The sequence below is a fragment of the Scomber japonicus genome, chromosome 1 (genome assembly GCF_027409825.1).
Source record: "Scomber japonicus isolate fScoJap1 chromosome 1, fScoJap1.pri, whole genome shotgun sequence".
In the NCBI taxonomy this organism is placed as follows: Eukaryota; Metazoa; Chordata; class Actinopteri; order Scombriformes; family Scombridae; genus Scomber; species Scomber japonicus.
This window is the reverse complement of record NC_070578.1, coordinates 10,095,740-10,119,840: the sequence shown is the minus strand read 5'-3', so window position 1 is coordinate 10,119,840 and position 24,101 is coordinate 10,095,740. Positions and strand designations below refer to the sequence as shown.

General features: G+C 40.5%; 1 protein-coding gene across 4 annotated transcripts in view; it reads right to left on the bottom strand.

The window, feature by feature from the left end:
* The window catches only part of ntrk3b (neurotrophic tyrosine kinase, receptor, type 3b), a 177,759-nt gene that overhangs the window by 51,809 nt on the left and 101,849 nt on the right, over window positions 1-24,101 (bottom strand). For 3 of the 4 annotated variants that reach the window (XM_053316253.1, XM_053316269.1, XM_053316261.1), the window contains 2 exons: window positions 22,250-22,305; window positions 20,709-20,811 (listed from right to left, as the gene is read on the bottom strand). In XM_053316253.1, coding sequence (XP_053172228.1) covers window positions 20,709-20,811; window positions 22,250-22,305 — 159 coding nt within the window. Of the gene's footprint in view, window positions 1-20,708; window positions 20,812-22,249; window positions 22,306-23,602; window positions 23,615-24,101 lie in introns of all 4 variants that reach the window. The other variant, XM_053316277.1, reaches the window with a different exon arrangement.

Sequence of the window (24,101 nt, the reverse complement as noted above, 5' to 3'; positions counted from 1 at the left end):
TTTTCCAATGCAGCCCTGGCCAACACAGCACACTAGTTACAGTGTAAGTAGAAATAAAACACAAGAGATAGCGGGGAAAATGCAACACAGTGTATAAGCACTGGGGCCAATCAATAGTTTGTTCCCCTAAATTTCAAGCCCTTAAAAGGATTGATTTGTCTCTCTTTCTCTCTCTCTCTCTCTCCACATGGATGCTTCATCCAGCCCAAACATACTGCAGGAGATGTTGCGCTGGATGTACAAGAGCGTATAGGCATTTCAAACAAAACAAACATCAAAACTTCTCTGAGGGCGACTGCTGTGGGCGACAAGTTGTGAAACGGAACACATCATTACCCACAGCGGGCTGTCAATCAGTGTCATGTGCATAGCGATGAAGTTGCTAAATTTAACTCTCCCTGTAGTCCGTGTGAACGCATCCGTGTCAACGTAAACACAGAGCACCACAGACCACAAATGCAACCCGTGCTCATTTTTGCAAAGAGCTAGTAGAGATGAACCGGGATTGTTCAAAGACACCTAAACACGACACGGGGAAGACTGGTTGTACTGAATCAAGATTGGGAGGGGTGGAAAAGCAAAACTGTGTAATGACCTAAATGTAGGTCGTCTAATGCGGCTCACTGTGACTGGGGGCATCAAGAAAGAAGAAGAGAAGCAAACCAACTAATGCAGCCAATTAAAGCTCCCCCTGCCCCCACACCACCTCCAAACCCCAAACCCTACCCCCACCCTCCCTCTGCAAACACTTCAAAGTACTGCCATCAGCGAATGGCAATAAAATGAATGAGCTGGCTGTAAACGGGCTTGGATGCTGAGGATGCTGAGGCAGGGGACTTTAAAACGATGCTCATCACACTGAGAAAACAGAGTTCCCTGTGTTGTACAAGCAAAACCGGGGGGCGGGGGGTCCGACAAATTCCAAGTGGAAGTAGCGATTGCCCACTAAAGCTCGGGAGAAATACACCCACAAATACATCAGAGAGTAGCAGGTCATTCAAGTGAATGGACATTTCTGTTCTCCTGATGACCATTGGGGTCGATGGCTGTGTTTGCGAGCACTATGAAAGGAAGGCTGCCATATTAACGTTGTGTCAGAATGTCCTAGAAGAAAGAGCAATCTCCCAGCAGGAGCACTGAAATGACACCCTCTACTGACAACTAAATCGAAGAAAATAAGGAACTCGGGTGGTGTTTTTTTTGTTTTTTTTGTGAAATGGAGGATAGGTCCACTGTAAGCTGAGAACAGCCGGCTCTGTGGGGGGACAGGCAAAAGAAGAGATTTTTATTTTTCCGGCTTCAGGTAACACTATTTCAAAGAGCAGAATTGGGGCGTCTCATTACACAAAATACATTTCACACAAATCCCTTACTTTACATAAACCACCCCCCTAAGTTTTCTCCCTTCTTTTTTTTTTCTTCCTTGTGTCCTTGCAGAAAATTTTTCTATCGCTCTCTTTCTCTGTTTACGTTCCAGAGCCCAGCTGTTTTGTGTCCTGCTGGGCATTCGCAAAGGGATGATTTCCACACCAATCTGAGTGCCATTTAAATAAACATCAACAGAGGATGTCAGAAGGAGCCTGTGAATAACACCAGAGGCTTATCCACTTCCACAGCTTTAAAATAGGGGAAAAAGGAACCATCCAATTCCTTCATTTCTCCCTTTCTGTATTCTGTTTGAATAACCACCATCCGAGCCATCGCTGCTTCGGCCACGTCCTCCTTATGTAAGCCAGAAAGGCCAGACTCTGGCTCCCAGTGGGGCTGGCTCTCTGCTCTTCTGGAAGGGGTTTCTTACAATATAGACATTTCTTTCAATGTTCACTTACGGGCTACGTGCCATGGCTGACTCTTGGTTAATTGTTATTCTAAAAGATATCGTTATATTCAAAGCTATATTCAAAGCAATACTGTTTGTGCAAAAGGCAGATTCTGTCCAAAGCATCCAGAGTTGCCTATGGCTTTACTTTGAAATGGTGCACGGGAAAAAAAGACAAAAAAGCACGTGTCCTGTGGATTACCACTTTAAAAGAATTTATGTATAAGAACTATATATAAATCATTGCATGCCCTTCCCCAAACCAATTGAAAGCACGTAGCTACAAACTCTGCACCCTCGCACAGCCTGAGCTGACTGCATCACCGTCTCTTCATAGACCATCACCATCCCTGCTACTCTTGCTGTTCTCTCCTCTTTTGTATTTGCATTGCTAAACTGTTGGCAGCGCTTGTCATTTTGTCTCATAAGTGATAGCAATTACTATTCCAGCACCCGGGATCAAAGAGACACCAAAAGGAGGTTTTTAGACAGGAGAAAACACCAGACACTACTTCCCCTCTTCTGTTTACACTGATAGAGGCTGAGGCCTAGGAGGCAGAGTGGTTGTGACTGACAGAATGGGAATATAACTCCTGCGTTTTTTTTTTTCTATCCTAGAGAAGATGGATTGGATAGGATAGGATGGGGTGGGATAGGAGAGGAGAGAAGAGGAGAGGGGAGGAGTTTCTACAGAGGGCAAACAGTACCATTAACCAGAAGGCTCCCTCCTGCTTACAGTGGATTATTCACATTACCAATTCTTTTTCAGGTCTGGGAAAGCTGGGAGCATTGAACCGAGCAACAATTACACGACTCATAATGAGACAGTGGGGCCTTGACTTAAAATAACAAGCCTTTACGAGACATTGTCTCTGCTCAAACACAAATAGGCCTAAATTTAATCTGTCCACGTCATCTGCATTATATGAATCTGCACGGCAGCAGTTTTGTAGAGCCCTGAAGCTTGGATTATCCTGAGATCAAAGGGCCTAAAAGATAAGAAGGCAACCTTGGGAGTGAAAGTTTGTCAGTTCAAATCCCAGACAGAGAATGGAAAATCAGGCAAAGCAGGAAGGGCCAATATGGATGGGGAAAAAATAGAGAATTATTCTCCCATTTATTTAAACACTGCCTATGATGACCTATGAGCAATGTAGTGCGATGAGTTTGAACTTTGAAAAATCATAATTTAAAAAAATAGCTGTAATCATCCAACCAAAAAAAAAAAAAAAGTATTAATAGTATTAACAATAAGCAAGACCAAGGGTCTGTGAGGCATGCTGTCTGCCAAATGACAAAAATCACAATAACAATGTTTAGCAGGTATAATCTTTACCATGGTCACCATCTTAGAACATGGTAAAGCACAAAGTACAACTGATGTGGAGCTCATTAGTTAAACCATAGTTGGAAAGGTTAAATTAAAACGTGATGATGATGCTGGATGAAAAGTGAAGGGATCACAAAAGGTACAATTCAAACTGAGGGGAGGATATGAATGTTTGTAACAAAAAATACGACAGTCTATCTAATAGTTTCTTAGCAACCATGGATAAAATATAATATTTTTACTCATAAAAATACCTTCATAGTGTCTTGAACTTATCCAGTTCAGCACAGCAGTGGTTTGAAAACATTTTAACTCAGTTCATGACCGCCTGCTGGGGGCTTAAGACACATCTACTAGTCAAAGGGCAGACCTTTAAACTTAATGATTCTTGTTTTCCGTTTCCAGGCTATTTTACTTTAATTAAAGGAAGAAAGAAAAACCTGCAGGCTGCAGATATGTGGTTCACATATCTGTACAATTTCACATTGGATAAATGGTCTCAGTGGGCTAAGTACCCACTACTCTATTGGCAAGGTCTGCAGAGGAAGAAAATTTTCAACCAGTAACATCTGACACTAATAGTAGTTTGTGGTAATATCTAGCATCTCAGTTCGACCTTTTCTTGTCCACACATGCCTTTAATTTTAACTGACAAGATGAGTGTATTATTTCCAAAAACCTAGCCTGACTTGGTTATTATGTTGATGATGAAGGAATTGAACCATATTCTTTTTCTGGACTCAGTCCCGGTGACTCTAAATACAGGCATCAGTTAATAGCCTTCAATATTAAAATGTTGTTGCTCCGGTCACGACATATTGTGGGGATTAATCTGCAACATGGTGACAAGCTCAGTCCCCACAATGTGCATCTCCTCCCCTCTCCTCCGTACACAATTCTCCCTGACACATGGAGGACAGCTTTCTGGCCCTCCTTCTCTCACTGTAATGGAGGTCGGATGTTGCTTTTCCACGTTTCTGCCCACATTAGCATCTCCAGTTAATTGGCACCATTTGCTCAATGGCATCGCTTGAGTTTGTAAATTACTTTTACAATTGTCACTAATTATCAAGCCCGATGAGTGGAATTGGCGCGATTGGTCCCCAGTGGAGCAGAAACACAACAGGCGGAGGAAGGATTAAGACTCTGGGGGCAACAGGAGGGGCTGGCTAGCTGAGAGATACAGTAGTGCTACATGCTAATCAACAGAGGATTACATACAGATGGTGCTACTGTAGCGCTGCCTCTCCTCGCTGCATTCCTGATGAACTACTGATGCACTTTGGCTGTGTACAGAAGAGAGCATCATTTAAATTCAAGTTTGTTTGTTTCTTCTCATTTTGCATAATCATCATGTGTATGTTTGCTAAATAAATGATGGAGTTTATCTAAAATTAATACTACGCTAACCACAACATGCTAATCTCCTATTGTGTATAAAAAATACTGAACTATTGACCCTTTGCTAAGACCCACACCCCATTATTTACCGCCACTATGTCTGTCAAGCTTTCCATTCTCACACATGCAGTTTACACTTGTAACTCTGGCAGATTTACCACTCGATATTCTCAATCACTCTTGAAACAAAGGGTCCTCGACTTCAGACGGAGGTAAACAAAAGCAGTTTTTCCATTTTTAGCACCATCAGTGTTGTTGGTTGAAGTGACAACTATTGCCGGAATATTTTATCAGCTGCAATTAGGTTTAATCAAGCATTAGCTTCATGAGTTGGTTGAAAACGGTGTCTGCAGTGGACTTCACATTTCCAGCTGACTGGTTTTTAATACGAGAATGCTGCAAATGAGTGTTAAATATGCACATGACATTGTGCTAAAAGGCTGAAGCTAAAGGTGTAAACCCTGAGGACATAAAAACTCATGCTCACCACCAATTTAAGATCTATGTGATGTGGAAGTAATAATAAAGGGAAAAAAAGTTTTGTTCTGGTATTGCAGTCTTGTAGTTACTCCTGGTCTTATAGATGTGTTAAAGAAAAACGTAATATCAGACCATTTCATGCTAACATAACCATGTTTAGCTGTTTAGCTGTTTAGCTTTAATGCTTGCTAATGGGAGAATGTTGGGTCTCTTTTAATTAAATTAAAGAGTACGGTTGAGACCTGCTCTATGTGTAAAGTGCCTTCAGGCGACTTTTGTTGTGATTTGGAACTATATAAATAAAGATTGATTGATGATTGATTGGTTAATGGGTGGCTGTGGGTGAGGAGGTAGAGCGGTTGCACACCAATCAGAAGGTCGGCGGTTCGATTCCTGGCTCCTTCAATCCACATGTTGACGTGTCCTTGGGCAAGATGCTTAACCTGACCCTGCATAGTAGCACCTGTCATCAGTGTATGAATGTGTGTGTGAATGGATGAATGTGACATATAGTGTAAAAGTGCTTTGAGTGGTCAAAAAAGACTAGAAAAGTACTATATAAGTACAGTCCATCTACCATAATCTGTCTTTTCAAACAGCATGTTTCCCTTTTAACATTAGTACTAGTTCTAGTTTAGATTAGTATTGGTATTGTAAGGCAGCTGGGCTTTTTTAATGTAACATGTAGCCACAATATTGGCCACAATAGATTAGACAAACAGCCACTGATGTTTGTTCTTGTATTTTTCTATTTGCAGGAACCACCATCCAAAGCTTTTGAATCCAGACTATCATTCCTTCTAAAGCCTCGTGCACACTTCAACATGTGGAGAAATCCAAAAGCTCGTCCTGCTGCGCCTAGTTACGGTTGCTGCGCCACCACTGGATAATTGCTGTTCAGGGGTGGGGTTTCATGCTGACCTATGAGCAAGTGTTTCACCCCCATCCAGAGTGGCACAGTGTAGAGTCCAGTAGCAAATCAACAGCAGAGTTGTAGCTGCACACTGTGGGCCCCGCTGCTTATCTACAGCAGATGACAGACATGCACAGCGCGGAGAAACATTCAGTTCAAAGACGTCTAATAATTGAGGATGGAGCAGTTATCTGAGAGACTGTTTTGTCTGTCTTGTCAGTATGAGCTAGACAGTCCAGCCATCTGAAAGGCCAGACAATTTGCGCTCCAAATGTCATGTTGTGAAAAGGCAAACATGGCCTGGTGGAGGAAGGCCAGGGACAGACAAAAGCTCAGGTTAAAGATGTGCCAGGCCTTATCATACAATTATTCTGTCAAAAACCTCCTGAGAGTACAAAAAATATATTAGCTGCTACATTTTCTCCTACTAGAATATGCAAAAGATAAATAGTCATCTCCCACAAAGCATTAATCATTGATTAAAAAATATGTTTTGCTTTTCTTGTTTTGCATTTTCTTTTTTTTTTTCTTTTTTTTTGCAGTGTAGAGGAAATTGGATTTTGCCCTGTGGCACAACCGTAGGATCAGATTGTGGGGCTGCAGTAGCGTGGATCTTATCTTAGCTGCAGCATTGGTCCAAAACATATTGCTGCCCCTCTCTCAGTGGAAATAGGCTTCAACTGTGCTTTACTGTTGACAGAGCAAAGGTACTGGACACACACAAACACACAAACACACACATATACATACACACAAACTACATCCTGTCTATTTCCCCTTTTCTCTCTATGGCCCTGTACATTAGAATGCATGTTCACCTCCACCTCCAGTGACCACATATGATCCATATGCGAATGAGCATACGACAGCATTTGCATTTCCATCTAAAATGCAGTAGAGACTCTCACACTGAGCTAAAAATGAAACAAGCGCACATAAATAAACTCTCAGTCTCTGCTTTGTTTTGCAGTGTTCATGTTAGTTCATGGTCCCACTAGGTTACTCACCTCTCCTCCACAGACAGTGACAACTACACGTGTTACATTACTGTAAGGGCAAGAAAAGCTGTGTGAGTAAAAAGCCAATAATTAAGTAATTAGTGTAATCCACACAAAAGCGGATAGTGAAGAGGTTCAGTGGTTAATAACTGTCAGCCATCTGTCTCAGACCACCTCCGAATGTGGTGGTCTGTGGTGGTGATGTTGGGTGCATTCACACTTGTACTTAGAGCAGTCCACTAGTGCTTAGATCACCCGAGACGCCAGGTATGAACAGGACCTCAAATACGTGTGTGTGTGTGTGTGTGTGTGTGTGTGTGTGTGTGTGTGTGTGTGTGTGTGTATGGATTAGAGGGGTAGATATATAAATCTAAAGGATGCAAGCTCTTACATGAGCCAGAAAGTGCCTATTGCTGTGGTCGCTGTGAAGATGCTCTTAAATCACAGCTCAGTCCCTGGAGGTGGTATTAAATCAAGTGCGCCCACACAGACACACATGTGTACACACATGCAACCCAAGACACTCTAGACCTATACATATGTAACATTATTTAAACATGATATGAACAAAAGTGCTATTTGTAAATAATTCATATGATATGATGTCATTTACATGGTCCAGTTTGTGGTGGTGTAATGAAATTGTCAGTACTGAATGATAATTTCACTGCCAGTTTTACTTACTCATATATTTTTTGGCCGTAATCATAACCATAATATTCTTGGCTCTTTAAACCTATGGAAACCTTATATCAATCAGGAGCAAGGAGAATTGTTTTAGCGCTGCCTCGGGGTAAAAAGAATTAAACCTACTACAGTGAAATGTTCATCCCCACAGTCACAAAGGAGTGTCAGCAGAGTAGCCGGTTCAGCCATTAGCTAAAACACAGCTGAGCCAGCCTGTCAGAGATCCCTGAACACCCCCCCTACTGTTTCTGCCCCATATTTTCTCTCCCCCTCTCCTCTTTTTCTCCCTACCCGTATCTCCCAGCTCCGCCCCTGCCTTTCCTCTGCATGCATAAGGAACATGCTGCGTTCAGCAGACTCTGATGTGCTGTCGTACTGTTAGCCTGTTAGCCTGTTTGTTTAGCTCATCATCACGGTGCTCCCCTGGGCTACACAGAGTTTATATCCCTGCCAGTTAGCTGCCATGAAGCCCAAACACAGAAATGAAGGCTCTTTGCCAAGCAACTGAAATGCATTATTACTGCCACAATACAGTTTTACAGACACTATTGAATTGTCAGACTGATCAAAAGCATTGTAAATGGAACTGAAAGAAAGTAGTTCGTCTGGGAGTGTGGGCTTTTTTTCTTTCTTTTTTTAAAATCAAACGATGGCTACTGAACAGGCATGTATTTAATGGAGGGACAGACATGTAACAAAAATGTTTCAGTTCTAAAATACATTATGCCGTGTTTCCCTGAAAAAAAGATGAACAAATCCCAGTGATTTCCACAATCAACTTTGAATTTGTGTTGAATAGCATGGTTATTTTTAAACTATACAGGAAATGAGAAAAATACAGCCTACGTTGAGGATGAAATTACAGCTAAATGTAATCAGAGCTAGCCCTGCTCGCATACAAATTTAATTTAAATGTGGCTTAAAATTTGCACTAAATGAAACATTTATGTCTGTGTAAAAGGGCTATTTAACCTATATGGAAAGTGTGTATGTCATTCTGGGCAACTAAAACTCTGTGTACTTGTGTTTGCAATCAAAATCATGACGCATAAATGAAACATGCATGTAACTTCATGGCAAATCAGTTTCCATATCATTTCATCTGAGACCCTTTTAACCATTACAAACATCATTTTTAAAAAGACTTGACGAAAAAGGAATTTCACCTCCATTTACGCATCCACTTGCTTTTGCAATCGCACAAAATCAAAGTGCAGTCCTGTCTAGTAAAAATCCTGTCCAGAGCCTAAGTGCTTACTGGCTTATTTAGTAATACTCTATGGGTCCCTGCAGGGAATTCCTGTTTTCTCATGCTCCTTTCAACACACAGGTCAGAGGTCAGGGTCGGCAGCAGAACAGAGTATGAACTGGAAATGGTTTCTTAAGAACACTTCAGCAGGGCGACACAAGGAAGAACCCTTCAACGGCATGGCAAACTGTTCTGGATCAGATAGCCCAGTCAAATGCAAATGGTGCTATTGAGGTAGCAAGATGTACACCCTGCAGGGTGTATTCAGTCATTACGCCACATATAAACACATAAAGTGACAATCTGCCAGGAGAGAGAGAGAGTGATTGTTGCAGTGACTCCGAGCACATGAAGCAACATCCTGATGCCATCTGGCTGCATCTAATCATCGCCAGCGACACCCGTTTAGCTGCTGCTCCTGAGCATCACAGCTCTTAATGCACATTTGAACTCCAGACACTTCTGGACTCATTATCAAGTGGTAAGGTGTCGCAGAGACGAAGCGCATGAAAAAATGTGGTGACCCACAAGACTGTGACCTGTAAAATTGACATAATCTGCTGCCTTTGAGGAGCCAGTAATGACCTCTCATCGCTGTGTGACACACTCTCCATCTTCATTTCACACCCTTTTAGAGCAGCACAGATGGCCTTGGCATTTCCTTAACAGCCTCTGAAGTCTTTTGTAAGCCAGACTACAAATCACGTGCATCACCTGTTGTTGCTAACTGGAAAATATGGAAAATGTATGGAGATGAAGGGAAGGTGACTTGTTCTTCAAGACTCAAAAGGTAACAGCTGTACACCACCCAACCAAGTCCACCAGAAGGGTCCAGAGCAACATTAACACGGAGCAGAAACTGTTTCCTTCCTCTAGTATTTATCCCCCATCTTCTTTGCATTATTGTGTACTAACAACGCTTTTCCACGGGTTAATACACAGGTTAATGAGGTAGGACAAGGCCACTGTAAAATGCTACTAAACCAGCCATGCAGGATAATTCGTCTTGCCTCAGAAGTGTCAGCAACTGCAGCTCCCTACTCTTTAATTCATTCAAATGAATTTGGTTTTAATTGTTTTATCCTTGGTGCTCACTAACTCCATTAAAGTGGAAAGAGGGAGTGGGAGAAAAAGAGCAAGAGAGGAAAAGATGAGCTGCAGTAATCGTGAGACATATGGGGAGAAAGGTGCATGGGGGAGAGAGAGAGAAAGAGAAAGAGAAAGAGAAAGAGAGAGAGACAGAGAGAGAGAGAGAGAAAGAGAGAGAGAGAGCGCAAGCGAGACACAAATAGAGGAACAGAACAGAAAGACGGTGAGATGCAAAAAGAGATTCAAGGAGATATACTTTGTGTGTATGTGTCTGTATGTGTGTGCATGCTTCTATGAATAATTAATTCCCTAGTTGTGATTACACAACAATTACTTTCTAGAGCTAAAACTTTAACCACCCTTATGAAAGATGGAGGCTTCTTCTCTATCTATAACAGAGAGGCTGTGGTTTACCGGGCCCAGAGGTGTGCTAATGCAAACCGGGGAGAGGCTGATGGAAACATGGGCCGTGGGGAATATGGGTAGATGGGAAGTGCAGCTGATGGAAGGACAGCTGCATATTTAACAGAATGAAAGCTGCCTGATGAATTCAGAGTTACTATAGAAAGATGCATGGTGCACAGTCAATCTGAAAGTGCACTTTGTACTAGGGCCCGACTGTCTAGCTATATATTGGGCAGTAATCTAATATTTACACATCATATACATAAACACACATTAGTCCAATGATCCATCAAATGTCAAACACTTATATATAAATATATGTACTTGAGGCATTACATATTTACAGCTTAACAATATTATTTACTTATTGTCCAAAATGACATCAGTGCACTGAAACTTCACTGGGAATTTAATAATTATAAATGACTATCAATGAAAAAAGATGCATAGAACAAAAAAGATGTTAAAACTGGAATTAAGAAAAAAACAATAAAATATACATCAAATTGTACCCATATAACTTTAATAAAATATATCTGTATATCTGTGGTCCACCATTATCAATTGACATATTAGTTGGGCTCTAATTTGTACCCAAGAATATTTTAGAACATTGGTTCTCAACCTTTTTGGCTTGTGGACAGACTTCTATTGAAGCAGTATAGCAGTATTTACCTGTGAGGCCTCTTGAGTTGTGAGCACCACCCTGCCAGAGACCACTTTATAAGAGGTGTTTAATAGCAAATTATATAAAGAAATGTGTGTGTGTACATTATATAGTCCACTGCTGTTATGCAATGTACACACAGTGGGTATAGTAAAACTCTGTGTTGTATAGTGGAATCATGTTATACTGTTAATTGTTCTAATATTATTATTATTAATATATACAGTGCATATAATCATAGCACAATATTGAACTGTGTAATAAATCTATGGTACAATACTGTAATTCTTCTACCTTCTACCTTTACTGTTATGTAACAGTAGAAAGCTGTCACTATATTTAGTATTGTACTATAGCATCAGTCTTAAGCTTATTTTACTGACATAGTCAAACATTTGTCAGTGTTAAAAATATAGTAGAATAAGGGGGAAAAGCTTTTTTCCTCAGGCTTTTGGGATAGCAAACTTTCTTTTTACACACTAGCCTTTTAAGTACAGCCTCAAGAGTGTACCACCCTACATTTTACTGCACATATTTTATAAGCATGTCACAAATACAACCTTTGAATCTTGAGCCTTTGAATCTTGAATGTGCTACTATCAAACATATAGTAGAGCGATAAGAGTATAAGAATCCTGTCAAATGTACACTGTGGAGGACTACTGTCACTACTAAACCTATGATCCAATATTGTCATGCTAATGTATGCATATAATAGATTACTTTTACTGTCATATAATATATATGTCAGCATTAAACACTTATGAGGATATGCTGCTGGCACACATATAATAGACTTCTGTCAATCTTAAATATATGATATATATCATATATTTATATTTATATTTATATATATATATATACCATAGAGAGAGTCATGTCAGTATTGAACATTATTAACAGTCACATCATCACTGATTTAGCAAATAAATTAATTGCAGTGCAATAGCTGGTATTTTGTATCTGTCAGTATAAAAGAATCACAATCCGATCCAGCGTAGGAGTGAGCATGCGGCACCCTACATTTGGCTGTTACATAATATGAGCTGCTTGCTGGGCCAGTGGCTAAAATTCACACTGAATTAAGTAGCAGTTCGAGGTGGGTTTAAACACCATCACAGCATGCCTCTCTCTTTTAGTCTTGGAAACATCGTATGCAGGAATAACATCTCAGAATCCGGAAATCACCTTCCCACCTCTCAGTGGATGCTCTCTCGTGAGGTTTTAATGAGCAAAACGTCCCCCTTCCGCGAGCTGAAAATCAAAACTGGAGCCTTGCCAAATTTTTCAGGAGATGAACAAAGGGCCGAAATGTTGAGCTGTGTGAGCTGGAGGGTTTATAATTGATCTACACCTCTTCATTCTGCCTGTTTGTGGGGCTACTTTTACAGTGCAAGTTGCTGTCAAAAGCAAATTTAGTTACAACCAGCCTTTAATATGGCTGGTTTAATGGTAACAACAGGGGAAGCGCTTAGAATTTGGCATCTGCTGACACTGTGTAGCCAAAATTGAATCCTGTATTCCAGGATGTGGGGAGTGCTGTCCAAGCTGAGTTCACTGTACTCCAAGAGGTTTGTCTAGTGAGACTCAGTCCCTTAATGTTCATTAACTTGAAGGAAACTCATCAGCACTATATGGCATGAGTCTATTTCAAGGCCTCATGTAAATTGCAGAAAAATATGAGTGCAATAATCATTAGCAAAGTCCTCCAGGATAGTGAATATACTGTATGGTTGGGAGGTTGAATGAGAGTTCAAGGCAGAAATCAATGTGTTTATGATTACTTGCAGAGCTGATGGAGAATCTCTCAGGCCGCAAAACAAAAACATACCGCATGAATGCATCTCTATCCATTATGTGTCCGTTACGTGATGTACATTGTGAATCATTTATCTCGAATTCCAGTCAAGAAGTTAATTCTACAAATTCCCCCCCTTGTTAGCCTGCTATCAATAAGAATCGAAGTCAAAACTCAGGTCCTCAAAGGAAAATTGGCCTCTGGTAAATGGCTGACAAAAGACTGTGTATGCATTGTGCAGGATACATATTAAGAACTGTGGCACTACCACAAGCGAAATAAAGGTTTAAAAGGGTGTGAAAATTCAAAAGTGACAATGCATTCTACTAATTTTAGTATACCAGTACGCTAGATTGGATAGCATTGAGAGTTGTCCAAATCAATATTAATTAGAAACATTGAAATACAATGTAGTTGTTATCCTTGATGTATTTTTATGGACTTATTGTTCAGCTGTGCAGAAGACAGTTCTGCCTCTTAAATGGTTTACAGTGTAACCGCATTTGTATTCATTATAAAACAAAATGCTTGTGTCTTTCACACAGTTAGTCCTTGTATCTTTACATGGCTGAAAAAGAAAAAAAAAAGAGCAAACATGATATTTTCTGAGCAGTTTCCCCTCGGGGATGGAGCCAAATTGCTGCAGTAGTTCAGAAAGACTGCAGCAGAAAAAGTGCTGCTTCTTCCCCTACAGTACTCCTACATCTGTATTCTATCATATCCTGACATTTTAAAGTTTCTATATTAAGCTGTACAACTCAGAAGACCATAGACATCCTACTGAACTATTGATAGGAAAAACTGCTTCCAAACCCCCAGTCAAAGTGCATTCAACAAGACCACTCAGCAAGCCTGGCCTTTTACTGGGAGTCACTTTACAATGCGAGGCACAGTGGTGCAGTGTACAGCTCTGCAGAAAGACACCAAGAGGACAGAAAGCACTTAGCTATTAGTAGTCTAGTGCTGACAGTTCGAAGTCCAAAATAAAATAAAACAAAAAATAGCAATCCTATTTGTACCAGGAACACCATGTCCATAGCAACAACCCCAGGCCACCCTGCACTCTGCATCCATCCAGGGATAGACAGCACCGCTGCCAAACTCCTCAGGAAGACTCTCATGCAACTTTTAAGTAAGATAAATAAGTAAACAACCCTTTTTTGTATTGTCATTTTTACATACAAGGTGCAAAGAGAGCCAAGGAAAGACACGTGCCATTGCGCTGTGCCTTAGAGGTTGCAGGCAGCATCTAATTCCTTTTAGGGGTCCGCTAAAAGCACAGACGGCCTGCCGCATCAGCAGCAGATATAACGTGAAAAACAACAGAATATGACGACGCAGATGGAGGAAAATGGACCCCCCCCTTTTTCTGAAAACTGCTGTCTTTTCTGAGAAGAGCTTTGACAAGAAAGACTTTTAAAAAAGAAAAAGAAAGCACTTCCCGGTGTGCCTGTTGCTGTTTTCTTGGCAGTCCCCATCTGTCGCATGCGTTCAGAGGAATGAATTACAGCCAATTAAGATGGCTGGTGCTGTAGCAACTGAGCAAAGGGTAAACACCATTTGTGCAGGAAAGACAAGAGGTTTGTGATCCGTGTCTGCTGATGAAACAGAGCATTTTTATGTGTGATGTGTTAAATCTATGCTATGCTGCCTTTGCTATTTAAACAGCAAAGGAAAAACTTTTTAAAAGTATTATTTTTAACAATTATGGAGCAGTAAAGTCTTATATGCCATACTTCAATAGAGTATTCTTAACATCTATAAAACATCTGTCCAGGATGAGAGAAGCCAAATACAGTATGTTGTTTTCTGCATGTAAATGTCTCCACCGACACAAGATTAGTAAGAATGTTAATCTGTTAACACTTTAATGCCCTCTGTGATTTAAGATGAATTGAAAATAAATACATCAATACATATTTTAAATACATATGGATGAAAATGCACTACTTGAAATGGTCATTTTCAGTTAGAGCATACATATTTTTGTGAAAAATGTATTTTATGATAAACATTACAATAAATTCAAGTTATAAAGTCATACTTGGATCTAACATTCAAGACAAAAATGTCTTATATTGACTGTTAGAGCTACTGTAAGTGATTAAATTTAAAGCTGTATTATCTAAAATCAGTGCATGACATTTTATGCAAAACCCTGAAATACAAGTTATGCCACTTTCATATTGTAAAAGACACTTTTCTGTTATGGTTTTGAAAATAATGAATGCAGCCTTTTTTTTTTACAAAGACTTGTTTTTCTAACAGTTGGACCATTTAGTAAGGCACTTTTAATTGAGAGATTCTTGCAGAAAATGTGCACGACTGAGAATAGAAACAACAGTCAAAGTGTCTGTCTGTCTGTCTGTCTGTCTGTCTGTCTGTCTGTCTGTCTGTCTGTCTGTCTGTCTGTCTGTCTGTCTGTCTGTCTGTCATGTTTCACTGCTTGGCGGCAAAGCTCACTCTGGCCACTGGAGGACAAGCCGGGCAGTGATGCAGTAAATACTGCAGTGTGTGTGCTTGAGTGTGTGTGTGTGTGTGTGTGTGTGTGTGTGTGTGTGGTCTGATCATCCCCAGGCCTGGTTCAGGTAATGTAGCGGAGAGGAGGGTAAGCCGCCCTGACACACACGCCTGGATCACAGAGGCTGGCAGGCCGCCGCAGGGTTTGTGTGTAAGTGTGTCAGTGTAGGTGTGTGTGTACGGGTTTGTGGTAGTAGGCATCTCTTTCAATCACCTACATGTTTATCTGTGTGTCAAAAAACCTGAAAACTGTCAGTGTGGATTAATCAAACATTGTAATGAGAGTGGACTGGTCAAGTTCAATTGCCACGGCAACCAGTGTGCTCCACTGATCACTGAGCGAGACCTCTACCTGTACACCCTTACTGTCACTGTCACTGTGGAGAAAAACACTAAATGGTTAGATGGATAAATGTGATTAAATCTGAACAGTGGCTGCTCACCTTGACTCATATGTAATCTGCTGCCTTGTCCCTCGAACTCTGCCTCATTTGTCCCTGACTTCTTGGTGTCTCAGCATTTATGGGTCAGTCAATTACTTCAGTCAGCATTTCCAATCTCATAGTTTTAATAGGGTTAAAGACTCGGGGCCACATTTGATTCAGATGCATTCTGCAACTACACACTTTGTGTTATTTATCTAACAGGCACACCGGCCAAGAAGTACAGTTTGTTGCAAGGCCACATAGAAAAAAAAAAAAGACAAACAAATGGAAATACAGTCAGTATGATTGATTGTGTGGCTGCAACTAATTGTTATTTTCATTATCAATTATTGCTAGACTAGGTCAGTAGTTGGAATCAGTGAGTTTTTGGCACTTTTGCTCATAAAATCAATAAAAACAAAAGAATAAAATATAAAAATGATTACAGATTAGACTACTGTTCTGACATTTGACTAATCAATACATTGACTAATGGTTGCAGCTTTAATTTCATATAATTTTACGCTTGATTTACAAACATTAACCACATTTGGAGGATTAGTTTTAAACTCTGCACCTCTAACATCACTCTAAAAGGAGTTTTGGTGGGAAGGACTATCTATGATCTACTCCACTAAAATCTAAATGACAGCAAAGGTTGAGGGCGCCACAAGAAAGTGTACATGAAAGTTGCGCTGATGCACTTCAGGTCACACACTAAAAATAGCACCACTATACAGAGAAAGAAAGAAAGATAGAAAGAAATACGTCAAGTTTTAACGAGTTCAACAAAGATCCATCTTTAAACTTCTGATTGATAACAGCCAGCTAACATTAATGCCTCACAATTCACTTCTTTTTTTCTCCTCCATCATTTGTCAGCTCCTCCTGAAATGTTACCTCTGCCTTTATTTATTCACTCAATTTTTTTGAGTCTAAACTCGTAATGAAACGTAGCCAAAAATAGTGCCTGTATCATCTGCTCCTTATGTAAACACATAGCAGCTGCCAACAACTATTGTGGATGAGCCCCAGAAATACCCAGAATGCTGCAAAATGTGGCATTGATTCCCGAGCACTATCAGGACCCTCAGGATTAGATCAAAAAAAACGGTTTTATTTCCAAAAAAAAAATCAGATCTGGCTAAGTTGCTGTATTGTACTGATGAACAAATACAAAAAAATCTTTGAGTCAGAATGTGAAATGAGAATACACAGGACCTTATCAAGTTTTAATTCGTTGCTTTTTTTACGATTGTTTTCTCTTGATAACATAATTATTTTAATCACTTTCAGGTGTGTGAATGACTCCTCATCCACTCCTTTCTGACAATGTGAGCACCCACACTAGAGATAAAAAAAAACCTGTCATGGTTTGATTTGTAAGATATAGATGTAATAGCCTATCTTCCTACTGCTCAGGATTCAAAATCTCTCTGTAGAGTCCAAGCACCAAAGACTTTTTAACAATACCTAATCATCACTATCATCTGTATAATAATTAACTCTTTTTGCTTCATTATCTGTTCTCTCCTCATAGAAATTCAATTGCAGCAGTCAATAACAGTTTAGAAAATGGAGTGCTGCACTCTCTGACAATAGATGATGTACCCAAACATGTTTGAATAGAAAATGTATGTCGATTCCTGGGCTGGATCTCCATTTTGAGAAAGTTTTATCGAGGAGATTGGTAAGGTGACAAAATGATATACTTCTGTTCCTACTTATACTTACTTTAGCAGCTGAACTCACAGCAGCAGGGGCAGGGTAATTTTCTACCAGAACATAAGAAAAGATGACAGGGGAGCATAATACTTATTACTGACATGCTGAGTGTCTTTTTTTAAAGAAGCAATATTGATTCCCTGCTGACAAAACTCTCTGTCAAAGACACTTCAAAACCCACTGGTGTGAATCACAATGTGAAAGATGAGCCTGCTGCTTAGAGTGCAAAATATTTTAGCTTGGAGCTAAGTTGACAACATATTGATCACAGCAACAGGTTATCTACAGTACGAGGGCGTTTACATGTGCACAAAAAAACAAAACAAAACACACACACACACACACACACCTGAAAACGCACGCAGACAGGAAAAGTATCTTTCATAATAACCACAATTACAAGCACATAAACTGAGCAGCTATGTATCAGTGAGAGCTGTAAATGCAGGGCAGCTAGTGGACAGACCTGGCAGCGGGCCTTGAAATACTAGCAAATCAATTGAATGTAGTTCACACACACACACACACACACACACACACACACACACACAAATGCTTGAGCACACACACACACACACACATACATACACACTCCAACCACATAAGAAAAAAAGAAAAAAAAAAAAAGAAAAAACGAGTTTTTATTGGATGCCCAGAAACGGTTGGTGATCAAACTCCAACAACCAAAAGAGCCACAGTGATTTAGTGGAGCGAAAATCCATTATGGCTCCATCCAAAGGTAATGACTTCTTCAGGCCTTCCAGCTGATTCTCCAGAACAAGAGTGGGTGGGGAAAACAGACACAGACACACACACACACTGAACAAATCAGTTCTTTGTACAGAACAGTTTGAGGTCCTGAAAGAGCCCACACTGATATCACCTCCCTTTAAGTCTTTTATACCTCCAATCACTCACAGTGACAGTGGAGATAGCAGCATCTCTATTTAAACTGTGCTACAAGTTACTACCTTATAAAAAAAGGAAACCACAGCAGCGTTACATGATAATAATGCAGTTAGTTGTCAATTATTGCATGAAGACATAAAGCTTAGCATTATGGAAACAATAAGGTAGAACAAAGCTGTTCTGAATATTCATGAATCTGAATATTCATCCTGCACACACCATAAGCTCAAGTACATGCTGCTCATAACACTGGCCTTTATGTGAAAACTTAGGGAAAAAAAGACTAAAATCCAGAAGCTGTAATATCTCAACCCGGTAGTTTGCCCAACCTTCAACATCCCTCCTTTTACTGAGCTATTACAGTAATCTCAAAAACTATTTGTATGGCAGTTTAGTTTAAATTACTCTAGGAAAAATACGAGCGGAGAAAAATGCTGAAAAATGCATTTTAGCCAGTTGACAGAACATGTTGAGGCGCCCTTGAGCAAAGCAGCTAATCTTAACACATTGTAGGAAGCAGCGAGTGTTACTGAAAGACCCGCGTGGCGCTCTGTGAGATACCCCCACAATGCAATTTTGAGAGAAGAAGAAAAAAAAAAGCCCTACAGTGTCCAGGAGAACTTTGGACCTTGCCATCAGGGAGATAAATTACCTTCTCCTCCGCTCCTGCTTGGAGTGTACTGAAGCAGAATTTGAAGCACCCTTGTGCTAAGAGTTGAAATAACTCTTACAGTAACACCGGCTACTCTGAGCGGTAAAACATGCTAAGCTCCCCGACGCTGCCGGCAATGTGAGAGCATGTCAGGCAGGTGATGTAACACCGGTTCCAGGTGGACTTGCGAGTTAAATACAAACCACACTCTCAACACTGGTTGCAGGTGGGTATCATAAATATTAAACTACCGTTGTGTAAAATGATGCATCATTAGCAAGCGGCTGTGGCACCAATTAAATCTTATCACATATGTACAAACACTGCCCGTCATGTCATCTGGTTGGTTTGTTGTTTTTGTTTTATTTAATCTTTTTTTTTTTTTTTATCCCCATCAGGATTTGTGACTTTTGTTTTCTTTGTGTCCAACCAGTTTGTCGGACAGCTTAAATTCATGAGTTGCCATGACATTACAAGCACGTCTGTAAAGCCTCATTAACTATAAGACTCATCCTTGATTAGAGCCAGCTGTAAGCCAATGCAATAATTGCCGCCCCCTAAATAATTACAGCAGAGAGTTCTTTACCGAGGTAAGTAACTAACTCTAATCCTGTAAAGTAGGTAATTAAGGGGTGGTGGCGGCTAATGCCACTTTAGACCATGCTTACAGTATGAAATGAAGAACATGCACAGTTTGAGGTGATGGGACATGGCGGTAACATAATGTATTTTTATTAAAAAAAAGAAAAAGAAAACAAAAGGCAAAGGGTAGAAATAGAGTGTATAGATAAAAGTGCATAGACAAGCAGATAGAGAGGAATTACACATGAAGATTGAATCCATGCAGCTTGTCATGAGTGACACACAAACGCAGCAAAACATGAGCATGACGCCACTACTCAGCTTGCCACACAATAAGAGAGCCAGAGCCTGCGTCCATGTGGGCAAACACTTGAACCTGAATCACAAGACCCCAGGCTGCCACCATCCTCTCTTCCTAGATCAGCTCTGCTCTGAAAGCTTGTGCCTTTTCCACAACGCTGACGCCACAGAGATAAGCATAAAAAAACCTGGAGCTGACCCAAAATGAAAGCTCAGCATGCACAAAAGCCATATTAATCCTTCTGAATTCCACAGCATGATCGACAGCACCGAGTCCGCTAATTAATTCAGGATTCCTTCTGGGATTGTTCTACACAGCAGACACAGTGAGAGTGTGAGGTGTATGTGCAGTGCATTGACCTTGTCTGCATGTGCACTGCATCTTTCATATTGATCTTGTTGTCTGTATGTATGCATCTGATGGGTGATTGCATATGTAGAAACTTGAGCAGAACTCCTCTACATGTAGCATCATGCAACACAACACCAAGACCACTAATTGTACTTTCCAAAAGGGAAAAAACTATTTTCCAAATGAGTCCTCTTGGGGATATGGCTTAAATGCTGTACAGTAAACACGCAGTAAAAAAGTAGGACTTCCACAGTAGCTGCATCTGTATATTTTGTGGTTAAGAGAAGATTAACTGGGGAAAAAAATCTGCACAATGATGCAACTGGCAGAAAGTGAAAAAAAGCCACCCTAACAAAGCTAATTGTCTGCCTGCCTATCTGCTTGTCTGACTATTTGTGTAGACTTACCTTTCATACCGAATTTGGAGCGCCGGCCGTATTTGTTGATGAGAACAAAAAGAACGAGGAGGAGGACGCAAGCGAAGCCCGCCAAACCCACGGCGATGGAAACCTGAGAGACATTAAACGATGCGTCAGACTGGAGCAGCCATCAGAGGACATCATAATCCTTTACACATTCATGATTACTTTAAATACTGAAAATCAGAGTTTTAATCCTCAGGATTGAGACTACTGCTTTCTCATAGATTACAACAGTCTGGAGAAAAAAGAAAGTTAAACACCTGTCTTAGCTGTGATGAGTATCAGCTGAAAGGAGATCATTTAGAAATATGATCCTCATCTAGAGACAGACTTACTCTCAGTGCAGTTTGGAGGAAAAAAAGGCAGCAGCTTTTTCAAGCTTGTGCGTACCATGTGAATTTAAAGACGTGTGCGCTGCCTCTGAAGAGCCCTGCTCATCATTATCATCATCATCATCATCATTATTACAACCAATTATTTCTGATATGAATCCAGCTAATCTGGATAACATCTGCTTTTGTCTTCCTCTGCTCGAACAGCAAGGACCCATTGTTTCATAAATGATTACATTCTCAAGTGGTTAATCCATGACTGTCATGATTGCAGACTGCATACATGCTGTGTAAGAACAGAAAGCTTGGCCAACGTAGCAACAGTATCTAGGGGAGATGGGCCTTAACAAACAGTCAGTTACTGTAAATGAAATGTTTTATCCACAGCACATTACAGTGATGTGAATGTTTATGTTATTGTAAATCTTTTCATTTATGAATGAATTATTTACCTTTATTTATACCTTGCACTTCAGCCACTAGAGTGGAGACAAATGCAGCATCCTGTGCACTGCCAAATCATCTGCAGTACTTTTTTTTGGTTGTAAATCAGCTGATTTATGTTATGATAATGGAATTTCATGTAATTTGATTGAAGAAAAAAAAAGTTCAAATATTTTTTTCATTCCTAAAGAGAAGTAAAAACACTGAGGAAAAAATCCTGACTGAGGTTATCATAAATCATGCATGAAAGGGTTAATAACACTATGGCTCAGTTCCATCAGGTGTCCCAGTAAGCAAAGCCAGTGATCCAGAATTAAATGCATCTGTGCTTTTCCTGCTATGACAAGTCAAAACGACGGCCATGAAAGTGGTAAAACAGCAGCACTGGCATCTCTTTCTGTGTATAAACCTACAGTAAATAACTGGCCAGCTTTAGTTTCAGATACTGTACAGTGAATTGCATTGCACAACAATTCAAAACCAGCTACTGCCACCACATGACAGCGTTACCATCATCAACATCATTAGTGTCCAAGCATACAACTTTGAGAAGTGGCAGTAACATTGTTTTGTGTGTTGTCATCTCTTTGCCTCAGTGCTGCATGTCAACACGCAGTACAAACCCTCTACTGGGGTTCTTTGACAAAGTTTAAAAAAAAAAAAAAAGAAGTTTGATTTACAGATCTTTACTGAGTCCAGAGGCAACATCTTCAACAGCTGTTTCATCAACATCATGAGAGAAAAACTCACCCCGAACGAGTCTTCATCTGGTCGGCCTGAACCACCATCTGACGGCGTCGTAGTAACTACAACACAAGAGCACAAAGCAGGCGTCAGTGGCGGCCAGCTTTAGTGGCTGCGGTTTGCGCTCACGCTTGTTTACAGTAAATAAACAGAGTATTGTTCACACTTTTTATGCCAAGATTTCATCCTATAATTATTGCAGTATATTCACATTCACTGGTCAATGGAAAATACAGTAGGGAACATATGTGTGCTCCTATTTCACATTAAATACATACAAACGCCTCTAAATGCAAGTTTTAATATAAGTATATACTAGTATGTGTTAATCCACAGGAAAAAGCAACCTGATGTGCAATGTGCTATTGTGCTATGTGGTTTTATGAGTGTTTTGTGAAAGGTCTAGTTCATTGGAACTATTCTTCTGTGCTTTTTCTCGTTTGTGTTTGTTGACCTTGAATAAACATCTCTTGATTTGGAGTGATATTGCCCTTTCTGCCAGGAAGTGAATCCAGTCATTGTATGAGCACATATGGTCATTATTGTATTGTACGGCATAAAACGCACACAAAGAGGACTGTATAGGCTTGCATGTATAAATGTAACAGAAAAAGACATAGTGGAGTCCTTTTCATCAAAATTGCACAAATGCATGCTTGTGCTCGTACACAGACAAAGACACAGAATAATTAAACCAAGTTGCTTGAGAATTATCCACAGTTATACAAGCAGAAAAACAGAAAAGAAGCTCATATTGCCTGGAGCGCCCAATTTTAAATGAGGTAAAATTATAAGAGCTGAAAAATGCACCAAACCAACTCAAACTTGATGTTTTCATCGACAAAATCTGTCCCAACCCTTTTGGCGCAGGTGTGATAGTAGAAACATAATATCATGAATGTGAATTATCCCCAAATATAGATTTTTAATGTTCAAATGCAACAGGTCACACCCTGAAAAATCTATCATTTTGGTTTTGGGTAGTAAAGGAGAGCACAGAGACAGAGCCATGAAATAAAATGAACTGGTGTCAGGGAAACTCCAGTCTGAGGCCTCCAGCCAGGACATCAGAGAGTAATTGTGGGCAAATTAATGGCCACATGGTAGACTGGCTGCCAGTGGCTCAGACACACAAAGTACACTAAAGTGCATCGCTCCATGTGTGAATGTGTGTGTGCCCTCGCTACCCTCTCCCTGTCCCTCCTTCATCTCTCCTCTCCTCCTTCGGCCCTCCTCTCTCCTCAGCACTATTAGTATCCGTCAGCCTGTCTGTCTCCCCTCCGCAGCTGAACTCCCTCTCACACACACACCTCTGCTATAATGTTTCACACTCTCATCACCGAAACACCCCTCCCTCACCTTCCTCACTCCCTCAAGCTGCGTGTGTGTGTGTGTGTGTGTATGTGTGGCCACATGAAGTCGTTGCCTGCCTAATGCATCCCTGGCCGTGCTGCAGCTTTGTAATCATGGATGATTAGAATGAATGACCTCATATGGAGATGGACGAAGACTCTGATGAAGGTCAGAGACCAGACCGGCCCACTTTGTTTAAGCTGTCAATGGCGAGGCTGCCACAACAGCCTGAGGCCAAACCATGCATCATACACAAGAGATTTACGACAGAGTGTAAGAACGGCCCAGAGCAGCGTTCCAGCAGCTTGACTGCACTAACCGCTTCACAAGCATTCACACATCATCCACTAACAGGGAGTGAGAGTAGCTTGTTTACACAGTGGCTGGTTAGTTGGAGGTTACATTTTTGTCACAGAGAATATCTAAAACTTAACCCTCCCTAAATAACTGGCCCCTAACTCAAACAGGAATCATCCAATTTGAGTTTAACAATTGTAAATAGGTA